This window comes from Paramormyrops kingsleyae, chromosome 3, assembly GCF_048594095.1.
Source record: "Paramormyrops kingsleyae isolate MSU_618 chromosome 3, PKINGS_0.4, whole genome shotgun sequence".
Taxonomy (NCBI): domain Eukaryota; kingdom Metazoa; phylum Chordata; class Actinopteri; order Osteoglossiformes; family Mormyridae; genus Paramormyrops; species Paramormyrops kingsleyae.
The window spans coordinates 35,111,530-35,128,939 of record NC_132799.1 but is presented as its reverse complement, the minus strand read 5'-3'; the positions used below and the strand labels follow the sequence as shown (position 1 = coordinate 35,128,939).

The following is a 17,410-nucleotide window of genomic DNA, read 5'->3' as shown; positions in this document are numbered from 1 at the left end:
GAAATGTTTAAAAATCTAACCAGTAGAAAAACTTTACAGAATGATCCTTCTTTTCTGCTAAAGGTCCTTTCTGCGCATCTTCTTCTCTGCTCATCCAGTTGAGGATCACAATGTTAATTGTACACATATCTGAATCTCCGACAGTCCATAACTTTTATATATATATATATATATTTAATCATGGTGATTGGAAACAGAGTATTACTCTCTGCTGTTATTTTTACCAGAACCAAGATAATGAAGGAAAGAGTCCAGGAACAGTGAGTAATGTTACGTTGGTTCTTCAGCTCGGTGCCCAGTCTAATCGTAGCTGATATACAATCTCAATGTAAGCCAAGGCCCTAACTGCAGCTTAATCTTGTCTGATAGATACACATTTTAGGAGGCAACCCAAAGAAAGCAATCCAAAGCAACTTCATCTCGTGATGAAAACCAACTGTTCGCATTCGCCAAGTTTAAGCGTACCTGGTGAATGTCCACCTCACATCGTTTGAAGGTGGGGCAACATGCAGGTCAACACAGCTTTTGCTTAAGCTGCGATAAGTGATCAGACACTGTACATTATTTTAACGATCAATTATGGGAATAGTACGTAAGGGATTCGAACCAATTCAGGCAGGGCTGGGGAAGCTTCTGTAGTGAGTTAATCAACACTGATGAGAAACGTTACATTTTATCAAGTGGGATGAGACTCTTCAAACATGGTCAAAAAAAAAGTTACATGTAACAAAAATACATGTTCAGTCCAATTATACACTCAGTGGTAAGTTTGTTAGGTAACAGTGAAAGTGCTTAATTGTCATTTTTGACACCACAGCAAAATGTGTCCTCTGCATTTAACCCATATGTGACATAGAAGGGGGTAACTATTATTTAGCCCCGAGGGACATGGGGGCAGTATTGTGCTTGGGGTACCTCAGTGGTCAGGGACTTGAACCAACAACCTTCCAGTCACACACAGGCTTCCCTAACCATTAGGCCACCACTGCCCCACCCGTTTCTTAACAGAAAATCCTCCGAACATGTGTTTGGTGCCATTATGTGGTAGCAACTAAACAACCACAGCATGCAGGTGGGCTACAGAGGTTCACGTATTGTTTTCGTAAGCACTATGATAGCTACGCCACCTATTTTGAAGGATTTTGGTTGTTGTGTGATTATTGGAGTCAAGCATGATGGCTCCAGTATCCCAGAAACAGCCACCCTCCTGAGATTTTCACACACAAGAGTGTCAGGAGTTTACAGGGGATGGTGTGACATCATCAGAGAAGAGTGGTCGGCTTCGTCAGAGCTAACAGGAAGGTCACTAGTGCAAGAACAATGTCTAAGTAGTGGTGTGCAAAATAGCTTCTCTGAATGCAGAACTTGTCAACCCTAACAGAGGTTCTGCAGGAAAATTGGGTCCTACCAGGTACTAGTGAATTAATAAAGTGACCACTAAGTATGTATGCACTCAACTTTCTTTTGTATTAGAGGAAAAATTGTGGCTTCATTCATTTCCAGAGAATCAAGATAAGGGCAAAGTGGATTTGATGAGTCAAACAGATATTCGGCTAAATTAAAATGGGCCTGGGTGGGGGACTGGGGGTTCAACCCAGATGACTAACTGATGTGTGCAGCCCCCTTTTATTCCACTCTGCAAACTGTTATGCTTTCACACAGCTGTGTCGAGTTCAAGGGACAGACGCTGAAATAGCAGCCATTTGATCCTTACATGTAGGCCTTGTAATTGGTGCCGATCTTCTGGATCCTGATGTCATACTTGGAGTCGACATAGGACTCGGTGGTCGCGTACGTTCTCGCCAATGCCACCACACTGGTTACGTCCTGGAAGTCCTCACGGTTCTCGACTTTGATCTGGCGTGGAAATTTGAGAAAGAGGCTGGAGAAATTCTAATGCACTATTAGTTTAGGAAACTATTAAAACGCTATTTGTGTTCGCTTTGACAGTGACACAAAAAGGATCACGAACAGGAAATGAGACAGCACAGTTCGTCTTTGAAGCATTGTCCTAAACTGGATTAGAAGCAGGAAAATTAATGCTTGGCCCCAGACACAATTATAAAAATGCAATTCTTAAGCTTTGAAAGAACGTCATGAGTTACACAAAGTCATGTTCTTTGTGCGTTAAACACATTCTACCAGAATTATACACACAGATTGATCTGTGCTGCTTTAAATCCTGAAACTGCGTCAATGATTTTCTTCTTGCCTGTATTTATATGTGTCCATAAACTCTCAAAAAACCTAATTGTAAATAAAATCAGAGCACAGAAGTCATACAAAAATATTTGCCTTGGCCCTTTGCTATAAAATTCTCAAGCACTGTAAAAAACAGTTGAAAGAATTAAGTATCATTTAGCATCTGAAGGTATAATCCTTATGTGCTACTTAGGAAGTTACATTTATACAGGTCTGGAACTTGTTACCCAATTACCAAGTGGTGATCTGTTACAGTATCTCCTAATTTAGAGGAGAAAATACATCCATCCTCCATAACCACTATTCAGGAGAAAGGTCAAAGAGAGCCTCGAGCCCAGGACGCACAAAGGACAAGGCAGGGGACACCTTGGACATGATGCTAGTCCCTCACAGGACAGGCACAGAAAATTACATTTTAAAAAAATTCTAAAAAAAAAAATCCCTCTTGATTTTTGAACCACTGAGTGGCCAGAAGAGAGCCACATGGGCGTGGCATGTGGGATATGAACCCCCAACCTGTGACCCTACAGTGCTAATAACAGCCAAAGTGTGATTCAGTAAAGCTGGATGAAAATCCACAGAACCTTGTGCCACAGAGTCTGAGTATTTACTATATGTACCCAGGTTTATTCCCACTGTTTTCCACTTATCTATTACACTATATGTTGTAAATGATGTTGTCCATCACTGCACCTTATGCTGTCTGTTACACATGTCCTGTTTGTTTTCTGCATGTTACACCAGGGACCAGAAGGTACGAAATTTCATCTCACTATGTACCTGTTATATAGCTCTGATGGCAATAAATGGTACATGATTTGAATCGATCATCCAATCGAGTTGGGTGATTGTGCATTTATGTATACATCTGTCTCATTTGATATGGCTTCTCTGTGTGCGGGTGGTCTTTAGATTTAATTTCTTCACTTGTTTATTCAGAATGATGCGGTTCTCCCCTTTCCTCTGCCCCCCCCCCCCCCAAATACATAATAAAGACTCGGGTTGGTTCAGTTTCCGCTGGCTCTCTACTTCAAAAGCGCTCAGGCTTTCCCACCCATTTGTTTGTGTAAAGCCTGCTGTTCCTGGGGGCCTGCGGACGACCTCCACCTCCGCACCTCCACAGCCCGTAGCCTCTCACCTAAACAGACTGGGGGCCAATCGTATCTAGATCCGAATCAGGGCGCTGTGGCAGAAGTCAGCGCTGTTTTTGTTTATGTGTACATCTGTCCACCACTGCGATGAACAATCTAAGCTTGCTGCCCACCAATAAATCAAGTGGAGGATATATTTCCTGCGATGGGCTGGCCCCCCGTCCAGGGTTGTTCCCTGCCTCGTGCCCGTTGCTTCCGGGATAGGCTCCGGACCCCCCGTGACCCAGTAGGATAAGCGGGTTGGACAATGGATGGATGGATGGATATATTTCTCTGTACAATGCCTGTAGATCACAGACATAAATCAGGGAATATTAAAATATGAAATGGCTAAGAATACTTTGCTTGCTCTTCTGGTGTGCTCCACACCCCCCCTTGGAGCCTACATGATTTGAGGGCGGGGGGCGTGTGCGGTGACATGCACCCGATGCTGTGTTTACTGTGATATCTCGTCGGTATCCTCACGCCCAGCTTGTACAGAGAGTGATGTCACGGTTCGGCAGCCGTCCAGGGCTGAGGTCATGCATGCTGTGCCTGCTGCTCGAACCCAGGAGGTGGGGGAGTGACATCATTGGGGCACGCCTTGGCTTCGGGGTCTTACCTTGCCGATGCCGGCGTGCGCATGGCCCATCTTCACCACCACCGGGAAGGAAGACGAGGAGATCTGAAAATGATTAAAATGTAAATAACGGCAGTTATCACTATGTTCATGTATTTTTGTAATGAAAAAAACACGGAGATACTGTTCCATGACATGGTCACATGGGGTGACCTTTGGCTGTTCGTACGGTGCCAGTCACATGGGGTGACCTTTAATTGTTCATATGGTGCCAGTCATATGGGGTGACCTTTACAACAACAACAAATTTATTTTTGTATAGCGCGTTATCACATTACATCGTCTCAAAGCGCTTTACAGCATCCCCACCCAAAGCCCCCAGTGAGTAAGCCATAGGTGACAGTGGCAAGGAAAAACTCCCTAGAAGGAAGAAACTTTGGGAGGGACCAGACTCAAAGGAGGAGCCCATTCTCCAGGGGCCAGCAGGGAGAGTCAAATCGGAGAGATGGTGTGCCAAGTCACACTGTCTAAGTCATAACTCAGGGTGACCTTTAACTGTGCGCACAGTGCCAGTGACTCAGGGTGACCTTTAACTGTTCACACAGTGCCAGTCTCCCAGGGTGACCTTTAACTGTTCGCACAGTGCCAGTCGCCCAGAGTGACCTTTGGTTGTTCGTATGGTGCCAGTCGCCCAGGGTGACCTTTGGCTGTTTGTACAGTGCCAGTCATATGGGGTGACCTTTGGCTGTTTGTACAGTGCCAGTCATATGGGGTGACCTTTGGCTGTTTGTACAGTGCCAGTCATATGGGGTGACCTTATGAGAGCCATTAAAACTGTGACATAGTGGCACTATTAGTATAAATCCTAAAGCTGAATTTTGAAACATGGCTGGAAACAAAAGAACAAGTATTAAAGGTGTATATCAAGTCATAAATCTCAGAAATGGAACAGAAGATCATTTCTGAATTAGTTTCTTGATATAAATATTAGTATTATAATTTATTTGTTATAACATTAAATGTACAGAAACAGCATTTTGATTAATGACTGGGCCCAAAAGCCAGGATTGGTCTGCCTGAAAAGGTAAACGGCAAAGATATAAGAAAGAATGAAAAATAAGCAGTATGAATGTGTGTTATTCACTTCAACTGAATTATTTTGTTTTATATAACACCCTCCTCAATACATTTGTCAGAAAGTGCAGTTTATCTGTACAGAAATAAAAGGAGAGCCTAGTAAAAATACAAATTGAAGTTAATGATCACTGATCAATAATCATCACAGAGAGACTAGATGATAGACTCCATATGGAAGCGTAACAGAAAAGTATAAAATTATCCATGCAGTGACATGGTCAGATGGGTTTGCTTGACAGCAATTTAGCCTCAGGCACCGATATACTGAGAAATTGCTTCTGGAAGGTGACCCCATGAAGCCAGAGTGAACTGTGTGTACAGTAATGACCTGGAGAGGTACTGAGTGACTGTACATCACAGCCTTCTGACCCTTGACCCCTGGGGGGCAGGATGAGATTTTACAAGGAATCTGGCATGCATTCCCAAATCTGGGAATTTATCAGAGTCAAAGACCAGTGTTTCAATAAGCAGCATGTGTTAAAGAATTAGGGTTTGGCACCCTGATCTCCTGGTTAAAACTGCCCACTGTGGCCCTATCAGATCTAGCCTTCTAATCATCCCTATATCTGATTGGTGAATTCTCTCCTGCCCCTTCACCACCTTAGCTACTGTGTGGTGATCGTACTGCTGCAGAATGGCAGCTGTCACATCATCCAGGTGGGGGCTACACAGTGTTGGGGGTTGAAGTGGCTCTTCATTGCCTCTGTAAAGTGCTTTGGGTGTCTTGAAAAGCAGCATATAAATGTATCTCCGGTTCATTCATTCAAAGTCAAGGTCCCCCTTCATAAAAAAGGAACATCATTAAATGCAATGAAAAATTTCTATGAAAAATTTGGGTTTTACAGTTATCTGAAACAAAAAAAACTATTCAATTTGATTCAGTGTCTAACAGAGACATCTATATGAAGCTTTGTATTAATATGATTTATGATCTATAGTAATATACTATGTATAAATGATGCCCACCTATATGATTTACGTTTTAGGCTAGACTTTGCACTAGCTTACCTAATCCTTAAATGCCTTATGAATAAAAGTCCTCATGTCATCTTAGGCAGAATACCTTCAGTAGGATCACCTCTACTTCTCCTTAGAAACAAATCAGCCAGGCAAAGCAAGAACTGTAGTCATCATTTATATATAGTATATAAATACAAAGGTAAGTATTGCTGAAGGCAGGCTGCAGAATTAACATGTACTTCACCTGGAGCACATAGTGAGAAGCCATGAAGGAGGTGAACATGGTCCGAATGCGACTTTATTTGACTCAGCAAACCAGTAAGGGAGAGGGAGACGGGTTACTGGTGACACTGGCATTATGGCAAAAATTATTGGGCTCTTCATTAGTTCTGAGGAAAAACTTACTTTAGTTCAATATATGCATGTGCAGTTTTATTTACTTACTACTTAGGTATTATATTTTTAGCTAATATAAAATATTTTCAGTGCAACACCGTTCCATGTTGAAGAGTGAAAATAAGATAAACTGGTCAGGATTTCAATGGTCCCTGTGACCATAGAAGTAAATAAACATGGTTATAACTATCATTTTAAGACAAGTAAAACTAAATAAATCAAAAAGATCAAAAGTATTTCAAACCACATGCAAAACCCCCTAATTACTACAGAAATAAAAACTACATTTTTTTTTCTTCCACAGAGCTTCTGTCAGTACCCAGATACTTTCAAAGCAGTTTCCCCTTAATGTTAACTTAGGCAGGAATCCTGGAATCCTTCTTGTGCAAAATATTAATTTCAGGATTTTTTTTTCAGGAATGTTTTTATTTGTTTTCCTTTCAGGGCAGAACATTTTCTATGAATGACACAATTCACAGGGCAGCAAAACGCCATCATTCAAAAGCTTCCATTAAGGCTTCATTTGCAATGTTTGATGTGTAACGGTGTCTCATTAATAAGCGTAAAGAATGACTAAGCACATGGGGTGACTTCTTCCATAGATTCTGTTTACTGCATGATGCCAGGACACAAAATTAATAAGAATTCCTCATTGACATCACTCGCTGTTATGCCACACTTTTTGCATTTAGAGAAATCTTCTGACCAGGACCAGATATGAGGAAAACACTACACTCTTCCTGACTATTAATTTGACAAAAAAGGCAGTTTCTTTTAATAGGGAGCTTTAACATTTTGGTTACCTTCTGAATCCAAAGAAGTCTCTGCAAGTCCTGGAAAAGGCACAGGTCTGCATTTATGCCCGCATAACGCATTTTGAAAAATACAGTAACAGATTGTTGTATGTAAGTCTTTGCCAGCAGTGATGTGATACTCGTTTTGATAAAATGCTCAGGTTGATACGAAACAAATCTACTTCTCCACTGGTCAGTTAGTCATCCTGGGAACAGATGGTTGCACCCTCCGTTGATAGAGGTCTGGCTGTTACCTCAGCCTTCCCTCTGATCAATGAGCACCAGGGCTGCGAGAGGATTAATGAAGTTAAACACATATTATAAGTGTAACAGAAGTCAGTGTCCATCCAGCCACAATGCATGAGGAAGAGTCTGTCACCAACCATGTTGGGCATTCACTTGAAGTAAGGCAACGACCACATATTTGTGATTAAGGTGCCCTTGCACAGGTGCTCTGGAGAGGAAACAGGTCTCCAGCATCTTTCTCACTTGAAATGAGCAAATCTCTAAGCTTGAAATTGTGGAAATTCGTGAAGCTCCTTATAAACAACAACAGAAAGACCAAACACTCCCTCTGCTCTGAAATATCATTCCCATCGAATGGCGAAGCGCTTCATCAGCTAAATCGATTTCCTCAGACGAATAAAGTTCGCCCTTCGGGCATGGAAGGCTGAAAAAGGAAAAAGTTTCAACATCCTCTCTGAGGGAAGCGCCGCTGGCAAGGTAACCTAAATCTTTACAAAGTGAAATCATCTCACACCATTTCACTGTGTACTAACGCGGCTGGATTTGGACAAATCCAAGAGCAAAATAATAATAACAATTAGATCATTTCCTGGCCCAGATCACAACCTGACGCTTTGAAATTCACCCTTTAAAAAGTCTTGTAACAAATCGACAGCAACGATACTTCAGAAAGAGATTATAACTGAGCATGTTTGATTATATTATGAATATTCTTAAGTCAGAGCAGATCTTCATGCATCTACAGGTACCCTATGCCCTAGGCTTCTGATTATGAGATTCTGATCTTCTATTTTGTGGAAACAATCTTAATAACTGTACCAGGCAAATATAGAATTTTCTAGTAATTTACTGGAAAATTCATAGTTTACTGAGCATAAATAAAAAATATTTACTATTATATATACACATATACTGTAGTTATGACGAATGATCCTGATCGAATTGCCTGAAACAGGGATCTACAAATCACTTCTTTCATTTAATCTGACGATATAAAAGGAGTCTGGTTTCAAGATCCCACTTCTGGTTCGGAAAGAGTGATATGCTAGTTGGCCGGCACCATTAATGGTGATCGCTTACAGAGGCTGACATATTCAAGACTCCCCTGTAAAATTCAGTTATATGCTCTTCATCCAACTCGTAAGGTACGTAAGCTACCATGGATTAAGAAAGAAACGTTTGCTAATCGTAGAAATAAAGAGAAATGAAGGCTAAGACAAAAAAAATGTCTCTTTTCAGCATGGCGGTTTATAATTCTGCAGTGGTATAACTGATCACACCTCAGTTTGGAAGAGAGATGTGGTTATGAAATGTTGTTATGACATTTGGGAACATTCCGGCTCCTGGGCCACTTCCACTTGCCCACAGCCTGTGGCGGCAGGACTCATTAATGTGTCTGACCCCGAGAAAACACCTTCAATGTGCATTTCAGACCAACAGGCTAATATTATTTTCAATTAACGGGCAACCGCCAGAAACATAAATCTCTGTCTAATACAAGTTTATAAAATTTTTTGATTTTTAAATAATTTTTATATCTTTTGCATTTATCCCTCTAAGCGTACACAATAAAAAGAAGCTATATAGTACCCAGTTTCCTGAAATAGGCTTTTTTTTTTTTCAAAGAATAATTTTCAAAATCCCAGGTTTATATGTTTCCTCTTTGTGGAGACTTTATTTCTTTGTATACGCTGTTATCTCAATCATGCTAAATCTTCTTTATGGGAGAACTGGGGGTGAAACAGCAGCTGGAGACTGGGAAAATGTGGTTTAGCACATTTACAGTAATTTCTTGCCACTGCCTATAAACGTGTGGAATCCAGCTCCACGGCTGTCTGTCACTGCTTATAAATGTAAAATAATGAGTCAGTGGCTGCGGCTTCCATTATCATCTCATAATCAGAATTGTGCCCATGCCTTTTAAATAGGACACGCTTTTCAGCACAATTACCCTCAGGACAGTGAAATCTGGCATGGCTTTTCATATCAGATTCTGTTGTTCTATTATCCCGAAATATACATAGGTTACGACATTCTCATCAAGCATAACAGATCAAATCGAGACAAAACAAAACGAAATAAGTATCACTCATCACAACAACTCAATGAAACTTAGTTGATGTACCAAACCACATCTGATTCACTCTCAACTTTCAAGACCTCAAGACTCATCCATTCTGGGAACGTTTCTGCTAGCTGTACGCTGCAGTCCTGCTCCAGGATACCTTAGGCACTCTCCTGTATACCCTGAATGCTGTTAGTGTTCCACTTCTCATTTGTGTAACTGTTTTATTCCTATGTTTGTACATACTACATAGCTCTTACGTCTATGCTACTTACATTTGCTACTGGTCACTCATGTGAAGCTTAGCCTAGCCGCGCTTAGCCTAGTTGGCTCTCTGACAGCTCTATGCTTGCGATATATTATCTGCCTCGCCTGTAAGTCTGCCAAATAAATAAATGTAAATGCAGTGTTAAAGGGAGACATGCTGACTGTGCCTCACCCCAGCTAATTATGCTCTCCGATGGGAGAGTCCACACAGAGCTGCTGTGGTTGGTGGATGTAGATGTATTGTTGTGGATGTGCTGCTATTTTCAGTCGGTTCCTCCTCAACCAGGCTGCTTCTTAACCTGCAAACTCCATGCACATGTAAAGCGGGGGAGGGTATGGAGTAGGCTGGAGTCATTTGACAAGCTCCACCTTCCTCCTCCATCTAGTTTGTTTACAATTATACATATAATTATACAATCTTCTGTTCGTCTCTCGGCCAACAGACTCCATGCCCAGATCTTATGACCCCATGTATCGCACCTGATCCTCAGCCCATCTTATTTCCCTGCTTGGTTCTGGCTTCCTCCTGCCCATTCCCCTCTCCCGAAACCCTTCAAAATGACCCTCTTCAGTCATCCCTTTCCCAAGGGACAGGGGATCATGTCTTGTTGATATGACTCTACAGGGCTGAGCACATGTGTCTCATGGCTGATTGACTTCCAGGAGAAAGGCGAAGGAGAAAGGCGAAGGCCGGAATTCATTTTGACGGTGACTTGCGCTAGATGGACCTGGTAGATTTATCTGAAGCCATCTTCTTATGCCAGCTGAACCGAAAACGAATTGAAGGCCTGGGTGAGTGGGGGAGCTGTCCACCCTGCCGCTGTTACGTTTCTACTCTTCGGTTATTTGAGTTACGAAGTCGCAGCTCGACTGTAGAAATAAACCAACCCCCGGACTTCTTAAATCACCGCACTGCATAAACAAAAGTGTTTAGTCTTACGCTTTCATGTCAGAATTTAATCCTGAGACGTTTATACAACTGCGGCCTCGTTTTTCTAGTGCCTGTAAAACTGAAGTGAGCGGAAAATGTATTTGACCGGCACTGGTCTGAAAGTTAGTAAGTCACCACCCAACTATCCCAGGCCATAGTAAACACATAAACCGTAAAACATGACGATTGTTTCCAGTCTCTTCCAGTAAAACCCTTCATGCAACATGTAGATTTTGTGGCCATAAAACTTAACCGGATCAGAACCGCCTACAGATGTTTGCGACACTGACAGAACACAGCCTGGATTCACCAAGACTGTTAAGTTAGAATAGAATAGAATAGAATAGAATAGAATATCTTTATCGTCATTGTACATGAATCACAAAATTCTGTGTGCATTCCCACCAGGTGTCTGCTAACCAAATTAAAACTTGATTCGTTGACTGATGTTATTACATTTTACATTATTCACATTTTACATATTTAGCAAGTGCCTTTTGTCCACAGCGACATACAAGTGAGACAATTAGTACATTACAAATATACAAACTGTCAAGGAGTCGACTTTGCATAAATGCAGCTAGGAAAAGCTTCCAACCAATGCCCAATTTCAAGTGTAACTAGTACTGGAGCAGGGGCTACACAACAACTTCTAACAAAACAAGATCATAATATGACTATTCAATGACCAAAAGTGCAACATAAGACCATTCGGGGAACATAAAGAGGCATCAGGCTAGTATCTAAGCAAGTACAATTTTCTTATATTTAGATAAAATTCTAATTTAATTAATAAACTGAGAAACAGCACATCTTATGAATAAGGTTAATTTGCTTGCATTTAGGCATATTGTCTTATTTTAGCAAATCTTACCAAGTATAATTTTCTTACTGCAATGGCAGATAATTTAGCTCATTTTAGGCATTCTTATCGCAAAACAGAAACAGTTCATCTTAAATTGGCCATTTGCCGTGTGGAGAGGGAGTCTGATGACCAGACATGAGTTGGTAGCTCATTTCACCGTCAGCAACCACACAAAGCCGATCAAGCATTTAATAAGAATGCTGTATTGGTCTGTATAATCTGCTATTTCGTTCACCACTTGCCTCAATTATTGCCATCAAATGAATTCTTAAATTTTATTAAATTTGTTCCACTTCTGCCCACATAATTTCACATGAGCCGGTGATAAATGTAATATAAAATTTATCACTTATCAATGCAAATCAAGAGTGCACAAGAATTTCATTACAACGTTCATTCTATAGCTGTCATTTTGCAAATGGTTTCTACTTATTTTATCTACAAGCAAGAAAGAAACACCTTTGGGAGTGTCAGCATCCCTGCTTCTGACTGTCAATTCATGACTGGTTATACTATCTCAGGCCAACTGAACAGTATTAATTATTACAGAAATTTTTTAAAGCCAGTACAGCAGTCAGTGCATGACTGCCTTGATATGTAACTCCTAAGGCAGGACTCATTCTGGAAGTAAAGTCAGAGTCATTTAAACACCCAGGACAGGTAAGACATCACTTCACCTAGACCACACGGCTTTGGATCGAGGAGAGGGACTCAGAACACTCAAACCTCTATGAAGCTGGCCCGAAATCGGACCTACAGACTAGCATTATTAATGCAGATAAAAATCTTACATGAACAATGTTTATATGAGACCCGCATTTCCATAAGCCAGCATCAGCTCTATCAGCAGTTGTTTGGGAGTTTGATTCTGATTGGTAAGTCCTTCACTTGATGATTTACATTTTTTTCCAGATCCATACCCAAAGGAGGGGGGGGGGGGCAGCTTCACTAACCAGGTTGAGTCAATCATGTGGGGAGCTCTGCTTCTGCTAATCAGGCTTCTCGTGATGCCTAAATTAACCCTTAAACATGTCTTGTCCTCAATGATGTACGAATCTTTTGGTCCAGAGACCTGTCTCAGCGCTGTAAGGAAAACCGCTTTGCTACCCTCATTACCATCTTCCACATTCTTCTTGCTGTTTCCACATGAGGCCACAGCAGGGATGAAACACTGATTTGTTATCACGTCCCGGGAGCTTCTCAAAGATAGATTTATCGTCCATATCACCTTCACAGCTCCTGCTGTACTCCTGGGCAGACCCGGGTCCCTAGGAAATTAACACTATTCTACAAAATAGGAGGCTGTACAAGATACAAGGTTCTCACATTGGGTGCAGTTTCTACACAGTGGTCTAGTTTGTATAGATACGTCACGAGGAACAGTTACTAAAAAGCACGACGAGCCTAACTTTACACTTTTCTAATGAAAGACGTTAACCCTGTACAATAGCAGTAATTACAAACCCTAATGTCGTTCCTCTGAGTGAAGTTAGAGAGTGACTTCTTTATTTAGGGTAACTAAGGAGGACAAAAAGCTGACATTCATTGTTGTGTTTGTTTGACATATGGATGGATGTTTTAGAAGTAAAAGTAAAGTGATGTTTTTACCTAACCCTCCTCATTAGACACTCAAGCATCCTGATTTAGAACGGCTGAATCACGGAATCATGGCAAAGTTCAAGTTTGTAAGCACAATTTGTTTATATAAGGGACAACTCTGTAGACCCCTGTAAGACCATTTAATTATATTTTAACAAGCAATCTCTATTTCTATTGAGTTGGCTGCTTATCAGATGTCTGTTACTTAAATATGTATGCATGAACAACAATAAAAATAACTTTTAAAAATCATAAGTAAATTAAAAATGATATTGCTATGTGTAATATTGGCGGCATTGTGCTCTAAGCCTGGAGCCCATCCTGGGAAGCTCAGGACACCAGACGGGTTTGCAGGACAGGAGCCCCTTCACAGCTAGGGGGGGAGAGTCACTGCGAGCTGCTGAACAGGAAACCTGGGCTGACCCGCAAATCACACACACACACACACACGCACATGTAGGGTATACATATCCTTATGGGGACCGCTCATTCAAACATGCACACACACATACTGTACACACACACAAACACATGCACGCACAAACATGCACACAAACATGAACACACACACAAATGCATGCACAAACATGCACACACACACACACACACACACACAAGAGGCCACAGGGTTATCCAGTGAGCCTCCATGCCACTTATGTACAAGTAAATAAAACTGTACTGATGAATATTACTATTACATATTAGAAATCCCATGTGTTCCTAAATGATCTATTAATAAAAACACAACAGGAGTTATTTTTCAGTCCCCCCTGTGGGGAGCTTTGCCAATAAACACACTGCGAATCAGACCAGCCTGTCCAGCTAGCTGTGCCCACTGTTGGCAGAGCGGCTGCTTTCATTCCGTTGGCCATTATCTTCACGGCACTTAGCTAGTCAGCTGAAAGATATTTCCTCTGACTCATCCCTGTCACTCGCTTGGCCGTTGCCAGGCAAGCATCAGACACCTCCTGCCAGGCAATGGCCTCTTCCAGGGGCTGGCTGGATCGCTCGGACGTTACGGTCCCGCACCGTGACTATACGCAGAGTAGAGAGGATCCATATGATCCCCATACGATTCCACGTGAGTCTCGCGTTAATGAAGTGAGCTCACTCACCAAAGGCTTCCCCATTGTACCTGGACAGTAAGAAAATGACTGGATCAAGGGGGTTGGGAGAAAACCAAGGGAAGGTGAGGAATATGAAAGGGAGAGATCACATGAAAAGGAGGAAGAAGGAAAAATCAAAAGCGAATGTGGGTGTGCACACAATACAATGCTGTGCAAAAGTCTTAGGCGGTAAAAAAATGGTTTTTAAATGTTAGTGTAAACCTATGATATTATGTCAAAGTGCATCAGCTTGGCCATCTCAAAGCCTCTCCTAAAATCACTCCAGTATTTGCAGCAACCATTCAAGAAACCAATGTGCTTTTGGGCTTAGCTATCCAATCTTGTATGACTAATCCATATTTATCTAATTACGTTGATTAATTAATTGGGCTGGAGGTGAAATTTAACAAATACATGGAATGGCTGAGGTGCCCCTGAGGGGAGGTTTGGGAACTGAAGCGGCGTTCATCTAGCCATCCAACAAGATATCAGTGTCTGTGACTGTGGAGAACAGAAATTCTTCATTTTTTTATTGTTACTGTTAATGTGCATATGTTCTAATGTTAAAGACAAACTATTTTTTCTGAGCAAATATTTACTTGCTACTTAGATAAATAGGCTTAAGCATTTTCTCTGAGTCTTTTGCACAGTATACTGTATGTAACCGGGTTTTGGCAATCATCAAATTAACATCGTTTTTAGCCCATAATCTTATAATAAAGTAACCAAAGGAACAGCATAAACCTTAACCAGCACCACAAAAGACAGATCACGTGCGATATGTTTATGTTTTAAGTAAATACTACATATCATAAAGAACGACTGAAGAAAATTTTGCCCATTTTGTTAAACGGATTGGTGTCAGTTTCTGTGTATCAGTGTGAGGTCTCATCTGCTAAGACTTGTTTGACACAGGTAACCCTGACAGGAGTTAAAAACTCCAGGTAGCAAAGCCCTGAGTTTCCCTGATACACACAAGCATCCTCCCCCCAGTACAATGGAGCAGTAATGTTATTGTACTCAGGCTGGGGAGGACATCTTTACACGGAGCAGTAATGTTATTGTTTCGTACAGGTACTCAGGCTGGGGAGGACATCTTTACACGGAGCAGTAATGTTATTGTTTCGTACAGGTACTCAGGCTGGGGAGGACATCTTTACACGGAGCAGTAATGTTATTGTTTCGTACAGGTACTCAGGCTGGGGAGGACATCTTTAAACGGAGCAGTAATGTTACTGTTTCGTACAGGTACTCAGGCTGGGGAGGACATCTTTAGACGGAGCAGTAATGTTATTGTTTCGTACAGGTACTCAGGCTGGGGAGGACATCTTTAGACGGAGCAGTAATGTTATTGTTTCGTACAGGTACTCAGGCTGGGGAGGACATCTTTAAACGGAGCAGTAATGTTATTGTTTCGTACAGGTACTCAGGGTGGGGAGGACATCTTTACACGGAGCAGTAATGTTATTGTTTCGTACAGGTACTCAGGCTGGGGAGGACATCTTTACACGGAGCAGTAATGTTATTGTTTCGTACAGGTACTCAGGCTGGGGAGGACATCTTTAAACGGAGCAGTAATGTTATTGTTTCGTACAGGTACTCAGGCTGGGGAGGACATCTTTAGACGGAGCAGTAATGTTATTGTTTCGTACAGGTACTCAGGCTGGGGAGGACATCTTTAGACGGAGCAGTAATGTTATTGTTTCGTACAGGTACTCAGGCTGGGGAGGACATCTTTAAACGGAGCAGTAATGTTATTGTTTCGTACAGGTACTCAGGCTGGGGAGGACATCTTTAGACGGAGCAGTAATGTTATTGTTTCGTACAGGTACTCAGGCTGGGGAGGACATCTTTAGACGGAGCAGTAATGTTATTGTTTCGTACAGGTACTCAGGCTGGGGAGGAAATCTTTACACGGAGCAGTAATGTTATTGTTTCGTACAGGTACTCAGGCTGGGGAGGACATCTTTACACGGAGCAGTAATGTTATTGTTTCGTACAGGTACTCAGGCTGGGGAGGAAATCTTTACACGGAGCAGTAATGTTATTGTTTCGTACAGGTACTCAGGCTGGGGAGGACATCTTTAAACGGAGCAGTAATGTTATTGTTTCGTACAGGTACTCAGGCTGGGGAGGACATCTTTACACGGAGCAGTAATGTTATTGTTTTGTACAGGTACTCAGGCTGGGGAGGACATCTGTACATGGAGCAGTAATGTTATTGTTTTGTACAGGTACTCAGGCTGGGGAGGAAATCTTTACACGGAGCAGTAATGTTATTGTTTTGTACAGGTACTCAGGCTGGGGAGGACATCTGTACATGGAGCAGTAATGTTATTGTTTCGTACAGGTACTCAGGCTGGGGAGGACATCTGTACATGGAGCAGTAATGTTATTGTTTCGTACAGGTACTCAGGCTGGGGAGGACATCTGTACATGGAGCAGTAATGTTATTGTTTTGTACAAGTACTCAGGCTGGGATATCTGATATCTGCACCTTCGTCTTCTAGGCAGAGGAATGCCCTGGATATAACTTCACTGCTACTCCATTCATACTTTTTCCCAAATGATCTTACCTGCTTATATGATCACTGCATGTAAATCTACATGCCTGTGCTGTATATCTACCACACAAGGCCACTGAACATCGGCACTAGCGACCCAATGATTAGAACTTTTATTCTCTTTGTGAAAAAGCTTCTTGCCCTATGTGTCTAAAAGATGCAAAACCATTTTGTTTCTCTTGTATAAATTTAGTAGAAATTCTAGTTTCCACCATGAACTTGCCCAATAAGCAGACAAGGCAAACCTACTTCTCACATACATTGATTACAAGTTATACAACCAGTTTTTGAACCATTTAATCCATAGGGTCCAGGGGAAATTTTCAAACATCTAAGACCATTGTGTTAATGCCTTATGTAATGTATTTAGCACAACGCACGCAATTTTAAACGCTCCTTAAAGCTATGCTGACTTACACAAGGGCTCATAGTTCTTAAAGGAGTATTTTTAAAAAACTCATTACATCACTGACACGTAATTTAATACATTCAATAATAATAAATCAACTTCATTCAAGTTACTCATTGTAGAGGCTGCCGTTACATCACGTTGCCTCGTGGCGTGTTT

The 17,410-nt window shown here is 41.6% G+C and overlaps 1 protein-coding gene across 2 annotated transcripts in view; it reads right to left on the bottom strand.

Annotated features, from left to right (window-relative positions):
• The window catches only part of LOC111845671 (synapsin-3-like), a 67,070-nt gene that overhangs the window by 9,330 nt on the left and 40,330 nt on the right, over nt 1-17,410 (bottom strand). For both annotated transcript variants that reach the window (XM_023815256.2, XM_072710203.1), the window contains exons 7-8: nt 3,955-4,017; nt 1,715-1,857 (exon numbers count right to left, since the gene is read on the bottom strand). In XM_023815256.2, the coding sequence (XP_023671024.1) occupies nt 1,715-1,857; nt 3,955-4,017 (206 nt within the window). The remainder of the gene's footprint in view (nt 1-1,714; nt 1,858-3,954; nt 4,018-17,410) is intronic.